The sequence below is a fragment of the Phycodurus eques genome, chromosome 3 (genome assembly GCF_024500275.1).
Source record: "Phycodurus eques isolate BA_2022a chromosome 3, UOR_Pequ_1.1, whole genome shotgun sequence".
Classification (NCBI taxonomy): Eukaryota; Metazoa; Chordata; class Actinopteri; order Syngnathiformes; family Syngnathidae; genus Phycodurus; species Phycodurus eques.
Window position 1 is genome coordinate 31,046,928 of NC_084527.1, and position 11,344 is coordinate 31,058,271.

The 11,344-nt window shown below is 40.6% G+C and overlaps 1 protein-coding gene across 1 annotated transcript; it reads left to right on the top strand.

Annotated features, from left to right (window-relative positions):
- The first annotated feature begins 386 nt into the window (after positions 1-386).
- LOC133399518 (LIM/homeobox protein Lhx2-like) lies at positions 387-10,821 on the top strand. The gene is given in 7 exon segments (XM_061671080.1): positions 387-809; positions 1,143-1,305; positions 2,268-2,309; positions 2,311-2,471; positions 3,147-3,517; positions 5,868-6,073; positions 10,116-10,821. Coding segments are annotated over 6 exon segments (1,191 nt in total). The 5' UTR covers positions 387-809; positions 1,143-1,185; the 3' UTR covers positions 10,407-10,821.
- Positions 10,822-11,344: the final 523 nt, after the last annotated feature.

Sequence of the window (11,344 nt, forward strand, 5' to 3'; positions counted from 1 at the left end):
GACGACATTTAAAAAAAAAAAGAATAATATTCCAAAAAAGAAAGGAGGAATTAATCATCCACTAAGTATTGCTGCCGTGATGAGGTTGCTGGGGAGAAACTTTGTGGCGCAGATCTGCGTCACGAGTCCGAAAGGTCCCAACAGGCCTGTTCAGAGCGCACAGCTCGCTTCTCTTATTTCTTCGCAGCATTTGAGCTGCAGTTTGGCGGTGTTTGTGTGCGTGTAGACAAGGCACGGGGCTTCTCTCAGTCGTTCAAGTAACTCGGAGCACTTGGATGACGGCGGCCCAGCCAATGAACACAAGCGGTGCGTCATGACGCAAGTGGGCCTCGTTGATAAGGAGCACGAGCCCAAAGTGGACGTGAGAAAGAGGCTCGGCGGTTTAGGGGAGGGGGGGGGGGATGAGGGCAAGGAAAACCTCTTCTTGTACGTACATGTTATGCGGCCTCTCTGGGAGGAGACATAACAGCAACGTAAACAGACAACCGTGAAGTGGGGGAGAAAAAAAAAACCCCGCTTGTCTCAGAGGGGGCTCTCATGCAAAGCGTTTTCATTTTATTTTCCCATATGTTACCGACATGTAGCTTGACATAACATCTTTTGGACCGTTGAACCCGAAGGAGATCATTGGGATTGTTTTTGTTTTCTCTTGTATATATTTTTTACATTTTTATTTTTATTTTTATTTTTTTCAATTGGGAGACACAGGGTGTCTGCGCTGCTCATCTTCAATCTGCACACTTTGCATTCTGGAACGAAGGGGAGCAATTTGGAGACTGTCGACATCGGAACCCTAGCCCGGCCGTTCGGTACGTTTATTTATGGCAGTAATCTTAGACAGATCAGTCGTTCAAAGCAAGAATATATCTCACGACGGAAACAATGTTCATAATCTTCAGATAATTTCGAAATAATCCTCTTTTTTTTTTTTGAGGCTGAATGATCTCCTGGAAGAGATTTCCACTGGCGGATGAGTAGTGTAGTGAGGAGAACACGTGTCCAATTTCCCCTCTTTTTTTTTTCTTTCCTTCCCTGATCTGGATTTCTAACTTATCACGTCAACAAGGAAAAGCCTGACAAAATAAGAGGACAGAAGTGCAAGCGGCTTTTATTCTTCTTCTGATGGACATCTTGGCTTTTAGATCCGAAGAGAATAGTTATAATATTCTCCCGTCGGCGGCAACGATGCTTTTCCACGGCCTCCCCGGAGGCGACGTGCACGGCGTGGTGGAAGAAATGGACCGGAGAGGAAAGAGCGAGTCAGCGGCCATCAGCTCAGCCATCGATATGGGCGAGTCGGAGACGGTAGGAGCCATTTCGTTCTTTCTTTTGCATTGTTAGCGGCCCCCACGCCATGACATTACATGAAGTGCAAATATCAAATCATTGTGGTTGGAGTGGCTTCAAGACATCGACATCGACAAAATGACGTGAAAGGCTCTTAGTCTCCAGAAACTTCAGTGGCTCACTTCGAGTCAAGATTGGCCAACGAGGATAATAATACACTGAAAAATCAAAAAAAAAATGGAAAGTGCACACAACTATAATAAACACAGGGGTGGCGGAAAAAAATGCGTCTACTTCGTCTAATGAAAATAGATAAGGTTAAGTCGTATCTACATTCATCCTTTCTTTTAGAATACCTATCCAATTTACGAAGCTGCTAAAAGTCGAATTATCGGCGGTCGATTTGACTGTGCATCCACACTCAAACGTCCTTTGAATATATTTAATTCACACGTGTTCAACTCACATATATTATTTGCTCGTTTCGAGGAAAAGAAGGGGAAATTAATCAGTTTACCACATTTGAATCGTGTCAAACGGAAAATGAAGAACTTTTTTTCCCCACAGCATTTTCCAAATGATGTATAAAAGTGATCTTTATTTACTGCAGTTTTAGTTTTATACTAATACTAATATTAATATTAATGATTACTACTACTCCTATTAGTACTCCTACTACTAATAATAAATGTTAACTGCGGTATATCGATTCGATAATTCATATTTTGAAATAGCTGTATTTATAACATATGTAACTATTATCAGCGTTTTATGACAGTGTTATGATTTAAAATGTTTGCCGTTTTAATATCAAGAGTTCGGCACGTTTTTTTGTTTTGTTTTTTTTCTCTGTTCATAGTAAAAAAAAAAAAAAAAAAAAAAAAAAAAAAAAAAGAACGAAGATGGAATAGCATTTCAATCGAACACCGAGCGAAAGGATTGCATGAGTTGTCTTGACGTCTCTTCCACGCTGACCGCAGGCCGCGCCGTGCATGACGACAGAGCGCGTGGCCCTGTGCGCAGGGCTGCGGAAGGAAGATCGCGGACCGCTACTACCTGCTGGCCGTGGACAAGCAGTGGCACATGCGCTGCCTCAAGTGCTGCGAGTGCAAACTCAACCTGGAGTCTGAGCTCACCTGCTTCAGCAAGGACGGCAGCATCTACTGCAAGGAGGACTATTACAGGTAGGAGGCTGGGGGGGGCACGATGCATCCACGACACTGCACGCTGGGGACGCGTGATTAAAACGCCTTAAATCAAAATATTTTTCTATTATTTTCCGGGGGGGGATTACATCCATTTACCACTTTTATAATCACGTGGAACCGGTGTACATAATCAAAGGGAATGCTTCGAATGCTGAATGGTGGCGCACTTTTGCACGACAAATAACAAAGTATTTAAAGGCACAATTTCTGTTTAAATTGAAACCGAAGTAATTCTGCTGCTGACCTAACATTTTGCGGCCTGTTGTATTCACGTGTGCTGTTTAGTCTGAAATACACCGGGGAAACAAAGAATGGGAACGCACTGAAAATAGAGAAGAGAAAGAAACACAGAACGACAGCAAAAAAAAAAAAAAAAAAAAAAGTGAAACTCAGTTAAATAAACTGCTCCGTTCTGGCTTATTACATTGCTGTGAAAGAACGAACGAACGAACGAACGAAAGAAACGTCCACTTTTGTTGCCCAAGTCCTGCTGTCGATGGTACAGTCAGGAAAAGAGAAACGTTAAACTTTGGTCTGTTGGGTCCGTGAACGCACCACAGCCGTCGTGCATGCTGTTAGAGCAGCGAGGCCCCCTTGTATGAACTCGCGGGGTCGTGTCCAGCCGCTGATGAAGTTCTGTGTTGCCCGCAGAAGATTTTCGGTGCAGAGATGCGCTCGGTGCCATCTCGGCATCTCTGCCTCGGAGATGGTGATGCGGGCCCGGGACCTGGTCTACCACCTCAACTGCTTCACCTGCACTACTTGCAGCAAGATGCTCACCACCGGGGACCACTTTGGCATGAAGGACAGTCTGGTGTACTGTCGGCTGCACTTTGAGACTCTCATCCAGGGAGACTATCAGACACATTTCAACCTCGCGGATGTGGTGCCACACAAGGGCCTGGGCCCGGCCAACACGCTCGGACTATCCTACTTCAACGGCGTAGGGACGGTGCAGAAAGGCCGGCCTAGGAAGAGGAAGAGTCCTGGGCCCGGAGCGGAGCTGGCAGCTTATAACGCAGGTAAGAGCAACACATGCGTGGGTGCTTAGAGAAGAAAAGAAAAACATAAAACAAAACAAACAAACAAAAAAAACAAAAAACAGGCGGAATTACCTTTTCTTTCCCCCCCCCCTTTCTTTTAGAAGTACTGACTTCAGTTGTCAACAAATTCGCATTCCAGTTTGAATTATTACGATTATTATTATTTGAATGATATTTTTGTGCAGATGCAAATCAAGGTAAAGTATTACGCTTAGTTGTATTTTGACTATCCAATAATAATTAATATCAGGACGGTCTTTTGTGTGTGTGTGGGGGGGGGGCACAACATTGCTAAATGTTTGTCACATTTCTAACAGTGCTTCAAAGTGAAATGATTGGAGTGGACGTGTTTCCGAGTCTAACTTATTGTGTCGACTTAATTGTGTTTTAAAAGTGAAAAAGTCACTTTTAGCCGTTTACTTTTTAGGCCTGCTGCTAGTTGTTCTCGAGCTAAAAAAAAAAGAATAAAAAAAAAAAAAAAAAAAAAAACATCTTCTGCCTTCATAATAACAACACATTGACGCTTACGTAACACTGTGGACGTCAATAATGGTAAAAAAACAAAAAAAAAAACCCAAAAAAAACCCAAGTAATATTGTTGATATGAACCATCAAGAGAACCACAATGAAAAAAAAAAAAAAAAAGTTAGAACATGCGTCAAATGCATAGCTTCTAAACGTCACTGGAAACACATTTCGGGAAACACATTTTCACACAGTAGTAGCTCTATTTGAAACTTTAATGATATAAGCGGCACCACACCAACAGTTCATGCTTACCTTCACAAGAAATAATAATTTAAAAAAATCTATTATTTAAAGTTACTGTAGTGTCTGCGCTGTAGTTAATTTGTCCTCTTTGGGATTAAAAAGGAAACTTTTTTTTTTCATGTTCCGCCAGCTTTCACCCTTTCCACTTGTCTGATTCCATAGACATCTGCATTGCAGACCACCCCCCACACCCCACCCCACCCACAACCCCAATGCCCCCTTCCGACACACACACACACACACACACACACACACACACACATACACACACACACGCACGCGCGCGCACACACACTGCTGGAATCTTTGTGCATTGGGACGGGGCCAAACTTGGTACGAGAAAGATCATTGTGTTTGTATGAGTTATTCACTTTATCAATTTCATATATCAATGTCAACTTATCGCGGTTTTGTCCTACAATATGAGAACACACCCAGGCGCACGATCACACACACAAATACACGTGGTATATATATATATATATATATATATATAAACATTTCTTTTTTGATAAATAGAAAATAGTACTGTCTATCTCCCGCAACCATGAATACTTTATTTCTCAAATCACTGACATGAAATATATCCTTATCATCACTTGAACATTTTGAGAGTAAAACTTTTATTGGCCATTTTGTTGAAATTTCAAAAGAGAATAGAGACTGCAGGATAATTAATAGGAGGTAAAAAGGAGCTTGGGACGAGAGCAAGGATGCAGCGCGCCCTCTTCTGTTTTCAAGCAGAAACCACATTCAACTTCACCTGGACAGCAGAGAGCATCCGTAACCGCACGTGGCGTGTGTGCATTCAGTTGTGCACACAGTCGATGAAGCTCGCGTTTGCAGGACTCAGAGACCACGAGGAACACATTCCCAGATTGCGTCCTGATTAGAAAAAAAAAGCATCGCAGCATATGCTTTTTCTCCAAAGCAGCATTTGTTCTGCGTGGTGTGTATGCACTAATTAAGAGAAGTGTTATTCTGATGCTTTTCACTCACTTGATATTCATGGTTTGCAGCGTTATGATATTGAACACGAACTGTTATGCACGCAGCAACACTTCGGCTATTGCCAAGAAATTTGAAGACTGGGACAAATACGCTCATGTGTGTACTCGAGCCTGGCCAGCACCTCCTCCTGGTAAAGACAAAGATGCCGTCTAACAAGGTTCAGAGTGGAGGATGTGTAACGAGAATGAACGTCAACGTCACTGTGTAAGAGTTTGAGCTGATTGACTTTGGAAATGAAACAGACTGCAATTTCAATTATAATAATAATCATAAAATCTCTATTCTAAATACAACTGGGGAAATTACATGATTTAGCTTCGATGTTGATGAATAAATGCCCCGGTGGCACAAAATAAATCACTCATTGAAGGTAACTAGTGTGTTGTTGCTTCAGTCGGAGTAAAGCTTAAAGATGCTGTTAGATGCCAGAAAGGAATCACCCCCCCCCCCCCCAAAAAAAAAATAATCAAAATGACGATGATGAATGATCAGACCACTGTTCCCGCTGTGTAATAATCTAGTCCTCTTGTTCCCCGCTGGCCTGCAGCACTGAGCTGCAATGAGAATGACAGCGAGTCCATGGACAGGGACTCCCAGTACAGCTCCAGTCAGAAGACGAAGCGCATGAGGACGTCCTTCAAGCACCACCAGTTGAGAACCATGAAGTCCTACTTCGCCATCAACCATAACCCAGACGCCAAGGACCTCAAGCAGCTCGCCCAGAAGACAGGCCTCACCAAGCGGGTCTTACAGGTGACCACACACTCGCTCACAGAAATACAATCCATACAGTTAGGTCCAGATGTGTTTTGGACAGTTTTTGCCTGAACCCAAGCCAAAAGTGAATGCATCAAGTGAAGCAACTCCTGGGTAGAAATTCAGATGTTGGTGATGTCCACAGGTTCCAGTCTTTGGGTAATTATTGACTGCGGATGATTTCCATCCAAATATTAAAAACATTGGAGATATTTATAATTATCCAAAATTCTCCCTGAAAATGCAGGTAATGTTCATGCATCCACAGGTTCATAAATCGTAATAGCCATACTTTTTGTAAAACCTCTTAAATAAAAAAAACAATAGCCTGCACTTTCATTACATCTTGAGCTTTCTATGAATTTCAAATCTATTGTGTTGGTGTATCAAATCCAAATCATGAAAACCTATTACTGTATATGGCAAATTATCAACATTTCTGGACCAAATTGTATCACAACTGGATAAAATGATCCAAACAAATGTCCTCAAAGAAGCAAAGCCATCTTACCTTCTCTTTTGCAATATGTTTATTAATCACACTGCAAAAACTCCAAATCTTACCAAGAATATCTGTCCTATTTCTTGACAAAACTAATCTGATTGCACATAAAATTGAGACTCGTCACCTAAAAAGTAACTCGTTTTTAGACAATTTTCACTTGTTCACGTTAATTTTTACTTGAAATAAGTAGCAATAAAATTAAACAAGTGTAATCAGATGAGGTTTGACTCGAAATAAAACACCTATACTTGGTAAGATTTGGAGTTTTTGCATTGTATGTGGGGAAAACCGCCCTCAGAGCATTTAATGTGACATACATCTATTTCAAATTAAAAAGATGTTTCTTCTATTTAAAATGAAGTACCGTTAATTTATGTAGGATAAATTGCAGCATGAAACACATCAAGAGAAAAAGAGATGTGATGAAGAACGATATGAGGGATGAAAAACAAAAAGCTGTTTAATGTAACAGAAGAGAGTGATTACAGCAGAATTCCACAGACGAGTGGTAAAATCATCACGGGGACGAGACAATTTGACAATTCGTCCTACTGTTTTAATTAACGCTCGCAGAAGACAAAGCAGTCGTTTTGCTTTGATGCTTTCAAGTTTTCACGCCTGCTATTCCGAATGACGTGCCGCTCCCCCTGCTTGTTTCCCACGGCTGCAAGCATGATTCCATTACTTGCACTCGGCGGCGCACAGGCTGATGCCTCCCTAATTTTATTTCTGAAGATCAGGAAAATGATGAATTTGATATGAGGGGAAAATGACAAAAAGAAAGAAAGATAATTGAATTTCATTTGATAGATTGGCATCATTTCCTTGCAAAATGTTAGTGGGCACTATCTATAAAGAAATGTGGCCTGTGTGAGTGCTATTGCACGTGTCAATGATGGGGCACTTTTACACTTTGGCAACATGTCAGCATTCGCCTGCAATTTGGGAAGGAAGTGTATTGACCTTCAGGTACTGGAAAAAGAAAAAAGAAAAGATAGACTTCATTGTGTGCAGGATGTTTAATAAATACAATTTGGACTGTGGACCAGTTCAGGGTGTACTCAGCTTTTGTCTCAAAGTCAGCTGGGATACGTTCCAAGTCACGTGCGAGCCTTATCAGAATCAGAATCAGAATCAGATTCAGAATCAGAATCATCTTTATTTGCCAAGTATGTCCAAAACACACAAGGAATTTGTCTCCGGTAGTTGGAGCCGCTCTAGTACAACAGACAGTCAATTTACAGAACACTTTGGGGACATCAAGACATTGACAAAAAGCAATTGTGCAAAAAGACACAATTGTTTGAAGACAAGCGGTGTAAAACATGAGGATGATGGATGTATTGATGGATGGATAAACCTTTGCGTAGCTCTGCATGATCTGTGAATTCAGTTGACGTTAAAGCATAAATCACTATACAACATACGAAAGAGTTGAACCTACAGTACATCCATTTGTTGAAGAAGAAGTTTGAATACATTGCTCCATTTTCTCCTAAAAGCTTCCTTTTGGTTGCTAACTAGTGGGTAATCAGTCAAATTATTTTCCTGGCCGCCAAATTCGGGTTGCTGTGCTAAAATTTCAACGAGCTGCACAATAGAGCAACGCTACAGGTCTCATGAATTAATGGTTTTCAACCTGATATGCTTTTTTTTGTTTTTTGTATTATTATTATTTTTTACTGTTGTCATTGCTATGTGCGCCCCATATTATTAAAGGGATATGTTTGAATGATGAATAGTTTCAAAGAGTTTTTACAATCAGATGGCCTGGAATAACAGTCGCGTAAAGTGCCCGATGACACGCCATTGGTCCAATATTGGCCAATAGTTTATCTGTGTGTGTGTGTGTGTGTGTGTGTTTGTATGTGTGTGTGTTTTCACGTTTGAGGCTAACCATGTATTGAGAGCAAAGCTGTTATAGCAGGCTTGAACAATGTTGAGATGCTGCAAAGCTTCATAATTTAGTTGCCGATTGTGTGGGTTTGATACTGTGATTTTATATTCTCATGCAGAGATTTTAATTATTTGAAAATGGTATGGATAACGACTAGGTTTGCCGCTGTTTATGAATAGTCTATGCATTGATTAGTAATTAGAATGCATCCAAAAATGGGTTAGTGTTTTAAAAGTTAAGACATTTTCATACTTGAATAAACAGTGTGCCATTTTTCATCACAGCCCACACTGTATAGGATTTTCATTCATCTGTCTAGCATAGTCTAATAAGGTAAAAATCCTGTTTGTTTGTTTGTTTGTTTTAAAGAAAAGTACACACGGTTAAAAGGCTAATTCTGTATTTGCATTTGCTACTTACAGCTATCAAGGTTATTTTTTTATCCGCTTTCACCTCCACTAATGCTTAAATGAGCAGTAAAACGTATACATGCGTGTTAAAAAAAAAATGCAAAACCTATTTCATATTCTTCACTTTTCAGCTCTACCAATTGTAAGGGTGATATCTATCTATTAAAAATCTTTGTTAGTGTAGTCAGACACAATTTGAGAGCCCATCAGTGTGGATTTTTGTACGATGCTATGCAATAATATTGTGAATCTCTGTGAATATGACTATCAGATACACTAGACCAGGGGTGTCAAACTCAAATTCAAGGTGGGCCAAACTCAATATTCATCTTGGGCCAAACTCAATATTTAATGAAAAATCACTGCGATGTGCATGTTTGACTTCTCTGCAGAAATGTAGCGTTAAAGTTTATCATATGGCAACAAACTTACATTTTTGCTTAAACACTGAATCTGGAATAAACAAACTTTAATATTATCTACATGAGAAATCAAATTTGCGATAAAAGAGATCAGTGGGATTTGTTTGTTGTTTTGTATTTAAATAGATAACATGAATTCTTGTCTCTCCGTCTTCTATTTATCTATCTCCAACTACCTTTCTTTTTTTATGTAAATCTTTTTTCCAAGACCAACATCAAAACAACCCCCAAAAAATAAGAATGTCCTTCAATAAATATCCAAACTTCAAACTATTAAAAGTCCCTGCCTAGGAGTTGATAAAGGGCATTACAAAAAAAAAAAAAAGATGAATTCAATTATGTTATATTCTTTGTTACAGCCACGTTGCTCCGCACACGACAAACAGGTCTGTCTTTTACTTTAGTAAACAGACAATCTGCATCCCACCTGTCTTGGAAGATAACCATTTTCCATCTTTCCATCTTTCTTTTAGCCATTTTTGGGAAGGGGAAGTGTAAATTTGCTCGAGGAGACTGGTAGCATAGTTGCTAACGACTGCAACAGAAGGGGAAGGGGCGCTCGCCGTTCTAGACTGATGGGCCAACACACTAGCAATGCATTCTGGGATTTGTAATATTAGTGGCGCATTTGCTATATACCGGCGGGCCAGCTCTAATACACATTTGATATGGTCTTGGGGGCCAAATATAATTACATCGTGGGCCAAATTTGGCCCCCGGGCCTGAGTTTGACATATATACACAAGACTGTACCCGTACCTGTACTGTACATTGTTTTATTTAACAATGTCATCTTCTTCGAAAGGTCTGGTTCCAGAACGCTCGAGCCAAATTCAGGAGGAATCTTCTGAGACAAGAAAGCACCGGCGCAGACAAGACCTCCGACGGCTCCACGCTGCAGGGCGGCACGCCGTCAGGCCCGGCCTCGGAAATCTCAAATGCCTCCATGAGCCCCTCCAGCACCCCCACCACCCTTACAGACTTGACCAACCCCACCATGCCCACAGTAACCTCCGTGCTCACCTCAGTCGCAAGCGGCATGGATATTCATGAGTGTAGGAGCCCATCACAGACCACACTGACCAGCCTTTTCTGATGGACGGAGCCTGACCACAACCTCTGCTACACCCTGCTGAATCTAAAACAAAGTTGACTCATTTGAACATTAAGATTAGTAAAGTAAAAGTAACAGAAACAAAAACAAAAATGAAAAGGTTGACATTTTTCTCTGAGGCTTTTGGAGACTTTGCAGAGTGAGACAGCCAAGCCTCACGGATGGAACTGTTGTTATTTAGATGTTGTCTTGTTGAGAACTGAAAAGACTTGATTTGCATTTTTCAATGTTTACAGAAAGTGACTAAGGGGAGGAAAAAACTGCTTAATTTTTGGACTTATTTTTTTTCCCCCAACACAGTATTTATGTTGTGGTACAAGAGTCATTGTTAGATGGATTGTAATTTTTTTTTCTTTGGGAAAATCTGAGATTAAACACAGGTTACAATACCCTCTCACTGCAACGGGCCTATAGTCTATTTTGTCTAACTGATGTGCAAGATCAGGCATGAATGGTTTGTCTTGGGAGAGAAAATTGCCTTCATGGCTTATGTGTGTCTGCGTGTATTGTTAGTGATCACTTGTGTTTGTATTCCAGCACTCCTTTACAGTAATTCACATCCAGGACTGCTTAAACTTACATTAAATTGTTGCACTGAGGCTTTATGCTTGAATAGAGCTGCGGAAAACCGATTAACGTATTATTTGTCCTACCTTAATGACTTTGGGGCTTTAACCAAAGCCCAAAGTTGCCCTCACATTAGGACATTTGCAGCAAAACCAGGTTTCAACTAAAGGGTGGCACTTAACCCTCTCTATGATATCACTGTCAAAAGCATGAAGAGCTTTTGATGTCAAACCAAACTTTATCCAAACAGTCCTATGTGGTCAATTTCAATAATGTGGAGACAGAGTAAATCTGCAGAAATAAGTGGAGTTATTCCAACTGCTCCATAGAGTTACTTAGTTCCTTGAATGATA